Below are 18551 nucleotides of genomic sequence, written 5' to 3'. Positions count from 1 at the left end.
AAATGTCCGGGGATTTCACATTTTCTTAGGTGCCCTGTTCTAATGTGGCATGAAAGCTGCAACAATTCCGTTATTAGTAAGACATACACAAGTTGTGAGTTATCCAGTAAAATAATGGGCACCTTAATGGAAACCAGAAGGACACGATTTTAGTCAATAGAGTCCTACCAGTCCTACTGGTTCCATTTGTACCTGTTTTATATTGAATCTGTATTCCATTGTAGGAACAAAAAGACGGAAATCAAAGCCCATTTTATATTGTTTAATAAATGCCCAGAATAAATGCCCCCTCTGATATCAGAAATGGTACTTTGAATCATTTAGTTTTTACATTTTTCACAAAAGTCTGTCTTGAAAATGAAGACAAGTGGAAAGTGTGAAAATGACTTTTATTAAAAATCACAGAAATGAGCAATTATTTTATTATTTACGGTTAATAATATTGTCCATTCAAGGTAGATCAATGTTATTACTCGGCTCTTTAATACTTTAAAGGTACTAAGTCCTAGCACTAGAACTGCACTATAGAATGGCTCTCAATTTGCCATATACCATAGTTAGCTAGTGAGTGCCAAAAGGGCCAGCAGCACAGTTCCCTAGAATGTCTAGGGTTTAAGGCAGCATCAAATCAATGCCTTATAGTTTTTGATTTGCTTAAATTAAGATCTTTCACTAGAGCCTCAAGCAACAGTCAACAAAAAATGTACTGACATTCTTTGAAATCACAGAACGATGGCAGCAGTGGACAAAAACATTTGTTATTCTCTGAAATCAGCATGGATCCATCTAAGGATAATAGAACAAGACGTTCCAAGTAGCGTTTAGCAATGCAAAGCCAATTTGGTTGTGCGAATGTCTTGACATTTGGCGTTTCCCTCACAGAAGTGAGATCCTTCCATTGTAGATTTTCTATTTTAGACATGCTAAACTCTATAATAGTCAAATATATCTACCATGAATTTAAATTTAGAGTTTTCGGTGATGTATTAAAGGAGTTTTCAGCTTTCTATGGTCTAGAACTGTCTAAAGATAGTAAAATGAAATAGTACTCACCCATCCTGGATTCCACCACCACATTCTGCTGTTAATCCCATCTCTGGCTGTAGTGGTGACGTTATGGCTATAGCGCACATCACAACTGAGTTCAGTGATTGGCTGCAGTGGTGCACAGTTATGGTGACATTACCACTGCAACCAATACACAGACTGGAGCAGTGGTGGAGAGATAGCACTGGACACCAGGAAGGGTGAGTATCGTCTTATTTTACTATTCTGACATCGCCCTGGCCAATAGATAGGAAAAGTTGAAAATCCCTTTAATAGCTGAATGTTGATTACATCCATGTGAGTCCACACTTTTATGGAGTTTATTATAATGTGTATTTGTTGAATTCAATGAATTTATTATTAACATTGCCATCTATAGTATTTTCTGGCAGACTACAAGAAATTATTGGGATAAGCAATAGCTAATGTAATAAGTACTAACAATATTTTAAATGCCTAAGTAAAAAGAGGTAGTAAATCTCTTGCATTAAGTGGCATTCATTCATTCATTCATTCAAACTAAAACATTAGAACTTGAAGTATAAACCTCTTAACAGTCTTTTCTTCCAATAGGATTGCACATATGGTCTGAAAGACATACAGTATATATAATTTTTTTGAAGGTAGGTGTGAATCATAATAAATCATTGTGATTGGTGTCTCCCTTTTTACTAAGCAGTTTACAACACATTCACATTAACACTCTGTTTCTGTTGATGTACTTTCTTTAGTCTTTTTTGAGTCCTCTGTGGCACTCCCACAAGCCACTACAATGTTCATGACGCTACTGGCATGTCCGGGTCTTTCTAGTCTATCCATTAAGGATCGAGCCTTTCTAGAATGACTGTGTAAACTCTTGGATCTAGGAGAAGCAAAGTCAAAATTCTTTTCTGACTTTACAGAGAGTAAGTTTTCTGTATCTGTCCTTTCAGTGAAAAGTGTACAAGGGAAGGAGGCACTGTTTCCTATTTCTCCGATGTCACTTTCATCTTCTGTATCTGTTAACAGTGGTTTAAGCTCAGCCTGAATCTCAGCTTCTGACACAATGCTGGGAGGTTCTGGAGTTCCCTTGGGAGATGCATCTTGGTAACTGAGCTGGTTGGCCCAATCTTCTACTGCAGGTGGACAAATCTGGTTCATAATTGTGCTATACTCTGCTGTCCAGTTATTAACGCCACCCACTAGTTTACCAGCCTGGGTAAATATAAAACTTCTAGATTTTGTCATAGTTGTTTGACAGGTGTTATATGACTGACCAGGATAATATTTTGCAGCTATTGATTTTTCTAATGGGTAGGATATTGTAGCTTCTAGTTTTGTCCTTTCAACTGTTAAATGAGAGTTTGCAAAGTCAGAAGAGGGAACATTTGCAAGCGACTTGCCATTTATGATGACATCGTTTTGTACAACTGTTTCTCCTCCGGTCTCTTCCTTGCTAAGTTCTTGCTTATCACTTTCGGGAGTCCATGTATCAATACAAGAAATTGGTCTGGCTTGTGAGACAATTCCTAAAGTCAGTGTGCTTAAGTCTTTAGTGGTGACAGCATTGGCGCTAGAAGCATACCGTAGACTGGCCTGCCTTGGCACTAAGTGGTCTTTTTGATCATCTTCACCTTTCTCTGTTTTCATCCCGAAAGAATAAGCTTTTTTACGTAACCCCAATGCAGGTGACATTGACCCTGCGCTTTCATCACATGGTATGTCATCACCCTCTGCATGGTATTTATATATGCTGTTGCCATCAGAACTGTTCACACTGCCTTGTCTTAGAAGATAAGCTGCATCACAGTCTGATGAAGCTCGTGATCGAACATGAACCAATTCAGACTTGTCTATTCCAACAAGTTTCTCAAGAGCATTCACCATTCTACCAGAAAGTTCTTCTAGCTGGGAAAGACGAAGATCAACTGTTTGCAGAGAAGCCTTCATGAAATGTTCCCGTTCATTGACTTCTTCCAACCTCATGGACATGTTTTCAACCCTATAATATGAAACATAAAAATCTTTACAAATCACAGAATTATGCACTAAGCTTTGGTGATGAGTTTTCTGTAGTTTGTATTGAACAGGATCATCACTTGCTCAAAAATCCCTGAGCTCCCCTGATTCTGCCTCTCTTTTCTGTTTTGCGTGTCTCGGCTCCATTGCAGAAATATTCACATTTGTTTATTCTGGAGTGCAATATGTGACATTTCTGCTTGTAGTCTGGACATTTCTTCATAGTTTTCTCTGGGTGTGTGTACTATCATCCTTCTCTCCCAGCTTGGCAGCTCATCTAGATTTCTCAGACACTGCCAAGTTGTGATTGGCAATACTGGGGTGGATCACATTACCAACTGCTCCTGACACCGTCACAGAGAATCCTGACAGCACGCAATATGCACGTTGTGACGATGCACACGTTTGCAGTAACATAGAATGACTGACTGCAGCCTTTCAGGCCAAACCTGGACAACCCCTTTATGCCAATGATGTACTGATTACAAGTGTTACAAATGCATACTTTTTCTTTCAATGTCAGTAAAGAACAATAAAAAAAGTTATCTATATATAGATATCGCTACCTATGTATTAATGTAAGGTGTTGTTTCAGAAAATAAATAATTTTCACCATTATTCACCTGCTAAGGCTAAATTCACATATCTGAGAGTTACCATTTGACAGTAATGAACCGATTTTTCGAATATGTCACCTTAGTTGCGCCTGATTTTTTTCTCATCCTTTCTATTCACTGAAGCAGGTAGACTGACTGAACTTTATTATCTGTTTACTCTTAAAGGGGTTGTCACCTACTAGGACAACCCCTTCTTAAACTAAATGTTCGGCCCTGGTAACATAATAAAGCCTACACTCACTTCCTGTGCTGACTCTGTTCCAGTGGTGTCAACACTTGTGGTCTTCGGGTTGTAATGCTGTGGAATAACGTGATGCCTGGTGCCCTCAGTGCTGGCATCACTGTCTCTGCCTTCGGACAAACTGAACATGAAGAGGAAGCCATGGATCAGCTGATCCCGAAGGCAGAGACTGTGATACCAGTTCTGATTGGGCACCGGGCATCGCATGTCACTCCACTGCATCACAGCCCCAGGACCATGAGTGCTGACACCACTGGAACAGAGCCGGCACAGGAGGTGAGTATAGGCTTTATTATGTTATCATGGCTGAACATTTAGTTTAAGAAGGGGTTGTCCTAGTAGTGGATAACTCCACTAACAATGTATAAATTAAAAACAGATGGAACTAGGATGGGACTCTGAAGCAGAAATTTGTCTTCCTAGTTTCATCCATGTCTCACGGATCCCAAAAAACTTTAAAGCCTGAGTCTGATCTGTAAAACAGATGAGAATAGGACGTGCACTGAGTCTAATGGACAGACCAGAGAAACAGACCCTTTTAAAACTTATCTGTGGATATATTGATGAAACGCTATGGGTCAGCGTGCTGTCCGATATAAAAATGGACAGCACTAAGATGTGTCACATCGCATGCGTGAGTGAATGTAGTCTAACAGGAATGTGCCATCAGAAAATGATGTGTTAATTCTATTCTTTTTTTTAAAGAATATATACAGTGTATTTTTCTAAAACAAATTCTATAACATTACACGTAAGGGTAACTGCAAGAATATTCTTTTTTTGATTTAATAAATATCGTTCTGAAAAATTTAAAACATATCAAAAATTGGAAAAAATACATAAAAACCTAATTTAACCCCTTAGTGACAGAGCCAATTTGATACTTAATGACCGAGCCAATTTTTACAATTCTGACCACTGTCAATTTATCAGGTTATAACTCTGGAACGCTTTAATGGATCCTGCTGATTCTAAGACTGTTTTTTCGTGACATATTGTAATTCATGTTAGTGGTAACATTTCTTTGATATTACTTGCGATTATTTATGAAAAAAATGGAAATATGGCGAAAATTTTTAAAATTTTGCAATTTTCAAGCTTTGAATTTTTATGCCCTTAAATCAGAGAGATATGTCACACAAAATAGTTAATAAATAACATTTCCCACATGTCTACTTTACATCAGAACAATTTTGGAAACAAAATTTTTTTGTTAGGAAGTTATAAGGGTTAAAAGTTGACCAGCGATTTCTGATTTTTACAACAAAATTTGCAAAACCATTTGTTTTAGGGACCATCTCACATTTAAAGTCACTTTGAGGGGTGTACATGACAGAAAAAACCCAAACTTGACACCTTTCTAAAAACTAAACCCCTCAAGGAGCTCAAAACCACATTCAAGAAGTTTATTAAAACTTTACGTGCTTCACAGGAACTGAAACAATGTGGAAGGAAAAAATGAACATTTAACTTTTTTTTTGCAAACATTTTACTTCAGAACCAATTTTTTTTATTTTCACAAGTGTAAAAAGAGAAAATGAACAACAAAATTTGTTGTGCAATTTCTCCTGAATACGCCGATACCCCATATGTGGGGGTAAACCACTGTTTAGGTGCACGGCAGGACTTGGAAGAGAAGGAGCGCCGTTTGACTTTTTCAATGCAGAATTGGCTGGAATTGAGATCGGACGCCGTGTCGTGTTTGGAGAGCCCCTGATATGCCTAAACAGTGGAAACCCCCCCACAAGTGACTCCATTTTGGAAACTAGACCCCTTAACGAACTTATCTAGATGTGTGGTGAGCACTTTGAACCCCCAATTGCTTCACAGAAGTTTATAACGTAGAGCCGTGAAAATAAAAAATCACATTTTTTTACACAAAAATGATCTTTTCACCCACAAATTCTTATTTTCACAAGGGTAACAGGAGAAATTAGACCACGAAAGTTGTTGTGCAATTTCTCCTGAGTACGGTTATACCCCATATGTGGCGATAAACCGCTCTTTGGGCGCACGGCAGAGCTTGGAAGAGAAGGAGCACCTTTTGACTATTTCAATGCAGAATTGGCTGGAATTGAGATCGGACGTCATGTTGCATTTGGAGAGCCCCTGATGTGCCTAAACAGTAGAAACCCCCCACATGTTACACCATTTTGGAAACTAGACCCTTTAAGGAACTTGGCTAGATGTGTGGTGAGCACTTTAAACCCCCAGGTGCTTCACAGAAGTTTATAACGTAGAGCCGTGAAAATAAAAAATTGCATTTTTTCTACAAAAATGATTTTTCGCCCCCAAATTTTTATTTTTACAAGGGTACCAGGTGCAATTTGTCCTGAGTATGCCGATACCCCATATGTGGGGGTAAACCACAGTTTGGGAGCATGGCAGAGCTTGGAAGAGAAGGAGCACCGTTTGACTTTTTCAATGCAGAATTGGCTGGAATTGAGATTGGACGCCATATCACGTTTGGAGAGCCCCTGATGTGCCTAAACAGTGGAAACTTCCCACAAGTGACCCCATTTTGGAAACTAGACCCATTACGGAACTTATCTAGATGTGTGCTGAGCACTTTGAACCCCTAAGTGCTTCACACAAATTTATAACGTAGAACCGTGAAAATAAAAAATCCTTTTTTTTTCCTCAAAAAAGATTTTTTTAGCTCGCAATTTTTTATTTTCTCAAGGGTAACAGGAGAAATTGGACCCCAAACTTTGTTGTCCAGTTTTTCCTGAGTACGCTGATTCCCCATATGTGGGGCGGGGGTCATTGTTTGGGCACACATCGGAGCTTGGAAGAGAAGTAGTGACGTTTTAAAATGCAGACTTTGATGGAATGGTCTGCGGGCGTCATGTTGCATTTGCAGAGCTCCTGATGTACCCAAACAGTAGAAACCCCCCACAAGTGACCTCATTTTGAAAACTAGACCCCCCAAAGAGCTTATCTAGATGTGTGGTGAGCACTATGAACCCCCAACTGCTTCACAGAAGTTTATAATGTAGAGCCATGAAAATAAAAAAATCATATTTTTTCCACAAAAATGATCTTTTCACCCCCAAACTTTTACTTTCACAAGGGCAACAGGAGAAATTGGACCCCAAAATTTATTGTGCAATTTATGCTGAGTACGCTGATACCCCATATGTGGGGGGGACCACTGTTTGGGCACATGGCAGAGCTCGGAAGGGAAGGAGCGCCGTTTTGGAATGCAGACTTTGATAGAATGGTCTACGGGCGTTATGTTGCGTTTGCAAAGCCCCTAATGTACTTAAACAGTAGAAACCCCCCACAAGTGACCCTATTTTGAAAACTAGACCCCCTATGGAACTTATTTAGATGTGTGGTGAGCACTTTGAACGTCCAAGTGCTTCACAGAAGTTTATAATGCAGAGTCGTGAAAATAAAAAATTTTTCTCCACAAAAATGATTTTTAGCCCCCAATTTTTTATTTTCCCAAGGGTAACAGGAGAAATTGGACCCCAAAATGTGTTGTCCAATTTGTTCTGAGTATGCTGATACCCCATATGTCGGGGGACCACTGTTTGGGCACACATCAGGGCTCGGAAGGGAAGTAGTGACGTTTTAAAATGCAGACTTTGATGGAATGGTCTACGAGCGTCATGTTGCATTTTCAGAGCCCCTGATGTGCCTAAACAGTAGAATCCCCCCACAAGTGACCCTATTTTGAAAACTAGACCCTCAAAGAACTTATCTAGATATGTGGTGAGCATTTTGAATGCCCAAGTGCTTCACAGAAGGTTGACGCAGAGCCGTGAAAATAAAAAATCATTTTTTTCCACAAAAATAATTTTTTTAGCCCCCAATTTTTTTTTATTTTCGCACGGGTAACAGGAGAAACTTGACCCCAAAAGTTGTTGTCCAATTAGTCCTGAGAATGATGATACCCCATATGTGGGGGTAAACCACTGTTTGGGCGCACGGCAGAGCTCAGAAGGGAGGGTGCACCATTTGACTTTTTGAGCGCAAAATTGGCTGTCGCATTTGGAGACCCCCTGATGTACCTAAACAGTGGAAACCCCCCCAATTCTAACTCCAACCCTAACCCCAACACACCCCTAACCCTAATCTCAACCCAATCCATAACCCTAATCAAAACCCTAACCCCAAAACACCCCTAACCCTAATCCCAACCCTAACCATAACCCTAATCACAACCCTAATGCCAAAACACCCCTAACCCTAATCCCAACCCTATCCCTAATCAAATCCCTAAGCGCAGCACACCCCTAATCATACTCTCAACCCTAACCTCAATCCTAACCCTAATCTCATCCCTAATCCTAATACACCCTAACCCTAATCCCAACCCTAACCTTAACCCTAATGCTAACCCTAACCCTAATGCCAGCCCTAACCCTAATGCCAACCCAAAGCCTAATCCCAACCATAACCCTAATCCCAACTATAACCCTAACTTTGGCCCCAACCCTAACTGCAGCCCCAACCCTAACTCTAACTTTAGCCCCAACCCTAACCCTAGCCCTAGCCCTAACTTTAGCCCCAACCCTAACCCTAACTTTAGCACCAACCCTAACCCTAACCCTAACTTTAGCCCCAACCCTAACTTTAGCCCCAACCCTAACCCTAACTTTTGCACCAACCCTAGCCCTAACCCTAACTTTAGCCCCAACCCTAGCCCTAACCCTAACTTTAGCCCCAACCCTAACCCTAACTTTAGCACCAACCCTAACCTTAGCACCAACCTTAACCCTAGCCCTAACCCTAACCGGAAAATGAAAATACATATATTTTTTATTTTATTGTTTTTTCCTAACTAAGGGGGTGATAAAAGGGGGGGGGGGGTATTTATTATTTTTTCTATTTTGATTACTGTGATAGGATCTCACAGTGACCAAAATAAAACAAGAGGAAGAATCTTTCTCTGCTGGCTGGCACATCATGGCTGGCGCACTGCGCATGCGCCCGCCATTTTCTTCCCGGAGGAAGAAGCCAACAGCCAGGAGGGGACGCAGGAGGACCCTGGGACACCGATAAATATAACAGGGTCCCCGACCCCCCTATTTCTTTGTCCTCTGATGTACGATCACATCAGAAGACAGAGAATGACACACCGCTTTTTTTTTTTTGCAGTCGCCGGTAAACGATTACCTGTGATCGCAAAACAGGGGTCCGTAAAAACTGACCCGAATCATGTTCTCTGGGGTCTCGGCTACCCCTGGTAACTGAGACCCCATAGCAAATCTGACTCTGGGGGGCACTATGCACTTTTTGTGGTTAAAGTACTCTTAACTGCCGCCGTTAAAAGGCGTAACTGCGGTCGTTAAGGGGTTAAACAATAGTAATTTTCTGATGACAAATTCCCTTAAAGGGGTTTCCCCCACGAGCAAAGTTAATTTTAATCAACATTTTACATAATAGATATTTGAATAATAATAATTTCCACAATTGGATGTGTTTAAAAGTAATGTTTCCGTGTTGAGATCATTTTATAAATGTGCTCCTGCTGTGTACTGTGTAATAGCTGTGCCTGACCGTGCAGGAACATGGTCTGATCATACCCCAGCTCCTTGGCAGGGGAGGGATTCTTTTTGTGAGGTAAAACATTCCTTTAAAACAGGCAGTGAAATGTTTTTCCTCACAGAAAGAACCAATTGCGTTTCCCATGCTGTAATGTCTGTATACTCTCTTTTGCTTCCTCCCCTGCCCAGGAGATGTGGTTTCATCAGACCATGTCCCTGAACGGTCAGACACATCCATTACACAGTACACAGCAGGGGCACATTTATAAGGTTATCTTAGCACAGGAACATTTTTTAAACACATCCAATTGTGGAAGTTATTATTATTCCAAGATGTATTGATTAGAATGTACGTTGTTTGAGGGAAAACCCCTTTAAATCCCCTGCCGCTCCAGTGCCAATTATCCAGCAGTGCTCATAGGCTTTGTTCACTTTCCTGCAGCAATAACTTGTTGTCCACACTATTGCTGCATCAAGCGGCCGTTTGTGGTACATGCTACAATTACTGATGAGTCTAAGGGTATGTGCACACGTCCGGATTTCTTGCAGAAATTTCCTGAAGAAAACCGGAAATTTTCTGCAAGAAATCCGCATTTTTTTTTTGCGTTTTTTTTGCGTTTTTTGTGTGGTTTTTTTAGCATTCTGCAAGCGTAATTAGCTTGCAGAATGCTAAAGTTTTCCAAGCGATCTGTAGCATCGCTTGGAAAACTGACTGACAAGTTGGTCACACTTGTCAAACATAGTGTTTGACAAGTGTGACCAACTTTTTACTATAGATGCTGCTTATGCAGCATCTATAGTAAAAGATAGAATGTTTAAAAATAATAAAAAAAATTAAAAAATGGTTACACTCACCCTCTGCAGACAGCCAATCTCCTCAGCGGCGTCCGTTCCTATAGATGCCGGTGTGGTTCAGGACCTTCGATGACGTCGCGGCTTGTGATTGGTCGCGTGAGTCACATGAGCGGTCACGCGACCAATCACAAAACAGCGACGTCATCACAGGTCCTGAACCACATCATCTATAGGAACGGAAGAGAAAGCATGCACCGGAGAGGCGGGAACACTTCGGGGGCCATCAGAGGGTGAGTATATCACTATTTTTTATTTTAATTCTTTTTTTTTACCAATTATATGGTGCCCAGTCCGTGGAGGAGAGTCTCCTCTCCTCCACCCTAGGTACCAACCGCACATAATCTGCTTACTTCCCACATGGTGTGCACAGCCCCGTGCGGGAAGTAAGCAGATCAATGCACTCCTAGGTGTGCGGAATCCCCGCAATTCCGCATTTTTAATGAACATGTTGCTTTTTTTTCCGCGATGCGATTTTTTCGCGGAAAAAAATGCAACATTTGCACAAAAAATGCGGAATACCCTGTAAATAATAGGAGGCATATGTAAGCGTTTTTTTCGCGTTTTTATCACGTTTTTATAGCGAAAAAACGCAAAAAAAACGCGAAAAATCCTGAACGTGTGCACATGGCCTAATGATTGGCTGCAGCATTCATCTAGATGAAAATCCTGCTATTGCTGCAATGAAATCTATAAAATCCAATGGGGAGCACTAGAGATAAAGGGAATCTGTCACCAGGTTTTAGCGATGTAATCTGAGAGCACCATCCTGTAGGAGCAGAGACCCTAACTACAGCGATGTCACTTACTGGGTTGTGTTTTACTGTTTCAATACAATCAGTATTTTATCAGCAGGAGATTAGCACTACAGGACAACTGGCCTCCTGCCTCCTGGTCCAACCCTATCCCCAGCGCTGATTAGCAGCTCTCTGTCACTATACAATGTGCACAGAAAACTGCGGTGTATGGATGAAGACTATACACAGCTCAACAACTGAGCTCTGCTAGATCTGCAGCAGAGAAAACTGTCACAACCACTGCACCTAATAAACTAAGTGACACATCACTGGAGTCTATGTCCCAACATCATGGTGCTGTCAGATTGCATAGCAACATCCTGCTTATGGATTCACTTTAAGAAATAATTAGTTGTTTTTTTCCTGTTAATTACATTTTTTAAACTCCTTTAACGTAGTACAATGCTTTTCATGTTTTATAATGATGAGGGCTGTATACATATAAAAGGGACAATAATTATACTGTTTTGATATCTATCAGGTAGAGAATTGTCATGGAGTTGCTGTGAAAACTCTTGTATTTGATCATTTGGATTTTCACAGGTCTCTATGGCACCACTGAACCTGACAGCAGTGGGCATGTTGCCATTAAAATAGCTCCTGAATCTAGCCTCAGATCTCTGGTCTGTAGCTTCAAGAAACACAAGAAATCCTTAAGGGTTAGAAAAAAATGTTGGTGATGGCAAAAAGGTGTCTGTGGCAATACCTTTCGGAGGTTACCCGAATCCGCTCGTCGTTAGAGGACTGCTGCTCATCTTCCTTCTCTTGGAAATATTCTTCTACACATTGTTCTTCAAACTCATAGAGTTTCTTCAGTTCCTCCTCATTCAGAAACAGTTCTACAAGGTTAAAAGCACAATCTCTGTATTAGTAGGTAATATGCCTTATGCTTATGTGACTTAGACCTCAGTGATTCGGTTGGCCATGGTCAGATTTTGCTACAGATATGCATTAGAGTTGCTGTAGATTGCTTCGGTTACATTGTGAGTCATGTCCCTGGCATTTGGTGAGCCATTGGTGTAAAAAAATACAGAAGCTGATTTCTTCTAGAAAATTCAAAATTTATGGCTTAATACACTCTTAAATCAAGGAACCATTTGACTACAAGGGTGTTCAAGATCTATGGATTATATATTTATTGATTTCGTCAACTTTATTCCAAGCACAATTTCCTTCCATATTCTGCCAAAAGAAAAATTGCAGTTGTCCATGCGATATAATAACAACTACTATATGTTTTATTTATATAGCGCCAACATATTTTGCAGCTCTTTACAATTAGACAAATAAAAAACAAATAAAATGACACACGACCAAAAGAAATGTGCAAACAGTGAGACAAAAAGGAAAAAAGTCACATTTCTATCTACTGAGTGTAAACAATTATGCCTCCTATTGAATGACACTAAGCAGATATACAGGATGGTAGGGAGTCAGAAAGGATTGTAAATTGTAAAACTTTTTATTGTATCAAATATATCCCTAATGTGCTGAAACCAAAATAACAATTCAATAATAAAAAAGAGGACACAGAAAGCATGGTCGTAATCATGTGGAAAGCTTTCCAACTTACTCAGCCCTCGATCCCGCTCATCCTGATCTCCTTCTTGCATCTTTCTGCAGCGGCAACATAGGCGCTTTAAAATGATGTACATGTGGCTGAAGATTATCATTGGAGGTGGCAAAACGGGTCGGTCATTAAAAGTCATAATAAGCTGGTAACGCTGGAATTTCCACACCTGGTTTGAAATTGATTTTACTTCAAAAAATGTATTGCTGAAAATAAAGAATGAAAATATTCATAAACATCATTCTATATAGCTAACTTTATGGCTAACGTTATTTAAAAACAGTAATTGAAGAACTGACATTTATACACAGTGTATGGACTAAAGTATTAGGAACGTGTAGGCATTACGCCTACAGGAGCTTTTGTAACATACCGTTATGAATCATAAGTTCCGATATGGAGTTGGTCACCTTTATGAAGCTATAACAGCTTTCATTCTTGTGGGGAGGCTTTCTACAAGATTTTGGAGGTGTCTGTGGGAATGTTGCACTCTCAATCAGAAGAGCTACTGGCTGAGAGCAGGAAGAAAAGACTCTGCCTTTAGTCCCGCCCCGGAGGACGGGCATCTCATTAACTGAAAATTTCTAACACTGATTACACAAAAACCACAAGACGGATTTCATTACCCCAAGGTATCATTTTAGAGTCGTGGATGTTTCATGGCAAACATCCGATGTTTGGGGTGCCGAAATGTAGGTGTTTGGTATGGACCCCGAACTTTACTGTTCTGGTTCGCCCCTTAACTTCCTGCCATATATTGAAGAGTGATTCCTAATTTCACAGAACATTGCCCCAGAGGCCGGTAGCAGTGTCTTTTACATCACTCCATTCGAAGCTTGGCATTGTGTTTGGTGACATAAGGCTTGCATGCAGCTACTTGACCATGGTGCGCCATGCCATGAAGCTCCTGGTACACAATTTTTGTCATGGTGTTAATGCCTGAAGAGGTCTGGATCTGTGCAGTTATTAAGTCAGCATAGCATTGGTGACTTTTATACATGCATCACAGCACTTGGCGATCCAGCTCTGTAACTTTACAGTTAAGCTTCTGTGCTTCCTATATGCTTCCATCCTTCTGTAATACTGTTTATAGTTGATAGTAAATAATTTAGAATTGATGAATTGACTTGTTACAACTGTGGCAGTCTATTACAGAACCATGGTCAAATTCGGTGAGTCTTTAGAACTATCCATTCTTTGTAAAGGCAGATAGCAAGGCTACTTGCTTGATGTTATATATTTTTGGCAATGGACTGAATGAAAACCTGAAACCATTGATTGATAGAAGGGTGTGGAGAAAGTAGTGATGGACTTGTTCATTCAATCTCTTAGAAAGCTGATCCAGTGCTGGGTTATCCAGGGAGATCCCCAGAATGCTGATGATCTGGTGGGCCTGGTGGAAATATGCCAGGTGGTTCAGAGTTCATTGGGGAGCTAAGGTGCCTTATAGTTACCATACTGTGGTACCCACAAGAAAGAGACTAAAACCTCATCTAGGAGGCATCTGAGTTACTTTCAAGAGTTCAATATAATACAGTTGTGTGTTGGTAGGTGTTACGCCAAGGGTCATATAGCCACCCATTTCCCCATGACCTCCGAGCCAATGGACTGCAGCATAGGACAGCAATGCTCATATTTTGGTTTCTCTACCTACAGTGCTGTCTCTCATTCCATCAAGGGGCCCCAGGCATGCCCAGTAGCTGTAAACAGAGTGCAAGTGACTGATCTGCTGGACTCAGGGACTTTGGTAACCCATGTCAGGAACATACTTCCTCATCAGCTGGTCCCTGCGAAGGTGGTGGGCATCAGGTCAACAAACACGAACTGTGCTACCGTGTCCCATGAAGTAGGAGTTGTCAAGGGCTTATTGCTTCCAGTGATAATAGAATGGATCTTTACTCTGTTCTGGGATGGGACATGGGGAAAGCAGGGTCGCCCAGCTGCCCAGGTGATAACCAGGTCGCCGCTAAAGAAATCTCATCGCCTGACATGCTGACAAGTTTCCATATTGTATGCTCGTTGTCGAGGATGCTGAGGCAGCATCCCTTGAAGCCAATATCCCTGAGTTGGAGGTGTGCGGGGAAAACTTTGGAACAGCCCAACCCAGTAACCTAACTCTGAAAGGTGCACTTGAAAAAGTGACAGTACTTAATATTATTCCTCAAGAGTCGGGGGCCGACACCAGGGGACATCAATATATCTTGGTGGTCCTTGACTATGCTGCACGGAACCCAGAGGCAGGGCCGCTAAGAAACTCCTGCGCTAGGTGTAAAGCTGGGGAGTTGGTCTATATCTTCTGTAGAATGGGTATGCCTAATGAAATTCTAAAGGATCAATGGACTCCATTCCTGTCAAAGGTTATAAGAAAGTTGTTCAAAGCCCTACAAATTGCACATCTCAGGATTATGGTGTACATGCCGCAGATGGACGGTCTAGTGGCAATGTTCAATAAAACCTTGAAGGCAATGTTGAGGAAGGACATAGAGAAGGATGGCCGAAACTGGGACTGTCTGCTACCGTAATTGTTGTTCTCCATCAGGAAAGTCCCTCAAGCCTCTACTGTTTTTTCCCCATTTGAATTATTGTATGTATATTAAAAGAAACTTTTTGACAGTGAGGTTGATCAATGAGTGGATCAGTCTGTCACAAGAGTTGTTGAGTTCTCCTTCAATGAAATACTTCAAACAAAGACAGGACAGACTGGACAGACATCTGTCTGAGATGGTTTAGCGAATCCTGCATTGAGCAGGGTGTTGGACACGATGGCCTTTGAGGTCCCTTCCAACTCTAACATTCTGTGATTCTAAGATTTTATACCACTGCCTCCTCATTGCCTGCGCTGTTGCATCCGAGTAATCTGCTTATACACCCTAGAGCTCAAATGACTCTCCGTTCATTCTTGCTCCTTTCTTTCTGGCACAACAATCCCAGTAAGAGATATGTATAAAGCTCGTTCTAGAATTTGCTCTCTACATTTTCTTAGCAAACACATAACTGTCTTTACATCCAAGCAAACAGCAGATGGCAGAGTCCTACACGAATACAATGCTTCCGGCCTCCTGAAATGGCTCCATTAGAATCATTAGGCTTAGCTGGGCTGTGCACTGCTTTCATAATAAGCTTACGTTACCATCTGCTTTCTCTTAAACAGTAACTCTCTGTTTTCTGTGGTTCGCCAAGTAAATTCTAGGAAAAACTGTTTAGTTTGACATTTGGCATTGTTGTGAAATTTAGGGAACGAGTATCATCGTCAGAAGAGATTATCTTGTTTGGAAATTTAATGGCAGTTATGCTTTTAAAGAAAACCAATATGATTCGCACCCACAGCTGTTGCTTTCTTTGTGGGTTGTCTGCTTACAACTTGGCATATAAAACTTTTGAAATATATTTTCCAATATTTTCCAAATTATGCAATTCATGGGTGTGAATGTAAAAAACAAAAAAGTGAAAAGTAAAAGCCTTATTTTTATTATTGATTTTATTAACCAGACACTTTTCACATTAGTGTCATGGCTTCTATTCATAAAGTTATATCAGGTAAGCCAAAACGATTTTCAAACAAACCCAGCTGAATCCTGACAGATCTAATTAAATTGCAATGGGGACCATTAGATTTCCATCGGGGTTCAGAATACTTTTGACATTAAGAGTAATGCTGCAGACTGCTATTACTGCCACACAGAGCCAGCATCACCACCCTGCCCACCCTGCCAAGTGCCTGGGCCCTCTGCAAGCGGGGACCCACTCTGCATCGGGGACATTGGCATGCTATGGGACCCATGAGTCGATGCTTTAAAATGTTTGAAATACTTGTTCCCCGCTGGCTTTAGATCTTATCTTTTCCGCATCTTCTGACTCTCTGACATCCCAGGGCAAAGGATGCGATGACGCCACTACAGCGCGCGCTCTGCGCTGAGCAATGCAGAGAACCAGAATAGGCTGAAGTCATCTGAGGAGATCGGAGCTGCAGCCAGCATGGAACGAGGAGAGGTAAGTATTTGATTCTTTATTTTTTATGTATATAGACCCTTCTACATTGAGCATTATATGGGGCCCATTCTGTATGGAGCATTATTATATGGGGCGCATTCTGGATGGAGCATTATATGGGGCGCATTTGTAAGGGGTGCACCGGGACCAGGAGATTCCCACTCCCTTTCCTCATGTTGATATTACCTTGTTCGTATAATTGTGCATATAATTACATGATACTGCTATGTGTAGTATATTTATATCTATCTATGTATTATGTAGAAAGGGACAGTGCAGTTATAGAATTAGCCACTAGAGGGCATAGTAGAATAGGAAGAGGAGTTTAGTATGCCAGTGTTAATAAGGGGGCATGGTGGGGTTAGCGGTGCCTGGTTCATTAAGAAGTGAATGCCACTAAGGCTACTTTCACACTGATCCGTCGGTACGGGCTCGTCACAATGCGTCGGGCCGACGTACTGACGGACGCTGTGAAATAACTGCAAGACGTGGGCAGCGGATGCAGTTTTACAACGCATCCACTGCCCATTCTGCAGTCCGGGGAGGAGGGGGTGGAGTTTTGGCCACGCATGCGCGGTCGAAATTGGCGGACGCGACGCACAAAAAAAAGTTACATGGAACGTTTTTTTGTGCCGACGGTCCGCCAAAACACGACGCATCCGTTGCACGACGCATGCGACGTGTGGCAATCCGTCGCAATGCGTCGCTAATGCAAGTGTATGGAGAAAAAACGTATCCTGCGGGCAACTTACAGGATGCGTTTTTTCTCCAAAACGACGCATTGCGACGTATGTCACACGACGCTAGTGTGAAAGTAGCCTTAATGAATCAGATGCATCTTACAAGTCATGTGCGCCTCTATTCTTCTCTCCAGAAATCTTACTCCAATCATAGCCTTATTCCAGAGGTGGACTGGCGTAAATTTCCCGGTGTAAAATACGCCACGTCTGGTCATAAATTAGATGGGTGGACGTTGCCCTGCCCATGCTCTGCCCATGGTGGAGCTGGCTCGGGCTGCTGTGAACTCACCAAAAATGGCAAAATATTTGCGTAATTTCACATTGTGCAAAAATGTTGTGACTTAAAAAAGTGTTTCACACCAGCTATTTGGCGCATTGGCCCCATAGTTTTTACTGGTCTGATGGCAACTTCATAGATATATTTTTGGGATCAATTTATTGGCAAAAAATTTAGTTATGGGTTAAATTATAAGTTAGTAATAGAAAACTTACTTGAACACGGCTATTAACAAGTTTACTAAGAGGATATTTGCCACCAACAAATAACATGCCATGATGGCTGGAGTGAGCCAAGCGCCCGGAATACAAGGAGGGAGACGCTTGCCGTCATCATCATACAGGTTTTCACCACAAGGAGCTGAAACATAAAGCTAGAATTATCAGGATCACAGTATAGTTATACTTATAGGTAATTCAGGTATATGTTTTCGGCAACATCAGTATTTGGCATACAAGTACAAAAAACTCCTCGGCATTTATTGCTGCATGTTAGAATTTATGGACAACCCAAGACTAAAAGATCAGAAGTTGCTTTTCACCCACCCACCTTTCTTTGACTGCCTCTCTATGACGTCCCCTACTAAGTCATAATAAAGGGAATGTCGTTATGAGACTATTTTTTCTCTCGGTGAGCTTAAATCCTGTAGTGATTAGGTTATTAATGTATCCTTATAGCCGTTAGGCTAGTTTCATATTTGCGGATGAGGGCTTTGCGGAGGGCTGCGTAGTTCCTCCGTTAATCCCCGCCCACTGCCGCGCCTCTTCCTTCAGCTCCGCCTATGTCTGCATGTGTCCTGCGTACCCTATCTTTATAATTGGGTACCTAGGCCACGCGGATGTATGCGGATGCCTCCACATGTGTCGTTTTGATGATGTGCCGACCGCAACAAAATTGCGCTGGTCGCAGGTCGGCGCAGCGACA

At 41.4% G+C, this 18551-nt stretch overlaps 1 protein-coding gene across 1 annotated transcript in view; it reads right to left on the bottom strand.

The window, feature by feature from the left end:
- Positions 1-374: 374 nt before the first annotated feature.
- Positions 375-18551, bottom strand: part of TRPM1 (transient receptor potential cation channel subfamily M member 1) — an 84477-nt gene continuing 66300 nt past the window's right edge. The window contains exons 17-20 of the mRNA XM_077263921.1: positions 17843-17987; positions 12624-12826; positions 11757-11889; positions 375-3028 (exon numbers count right to left, since the gene is read on the bottom strand). Of these exons, the coding sequence (XP_077120036.1) occupies positions 1744-3028; positions 11757-11889; positions 12624-12826; positions 17843-17987 (1766 nt within the window). The 3' untranslated portion in view covers positions 375-1743. The remainder of the gene's footprint in view (positions 3029-11756; positions 11890-12623; positions 12827-17842; positions 17988-18551) is intronic.

The sequence above is a fragment of the Ranitomeya variabilis genome, chromosome 5 (assembly GCF_051348905.1).
Source record: "Ranitomeya variabilis isolate aRanVar5 chromosome 5, aRanVar5.hap1, whole genome shotgun sequence".
Taxonomy (NCBI): Eukaryota; Metazoa; Chordata; class Amphibia; order Anura; family Dendrobatidae; genus Ranitomeya; species Ranitomeya variabilis.
Note: the sequence above shows the minus strand (reverse complement) of the source record. Positions and strands in the feature narration are given on the sequence as shown.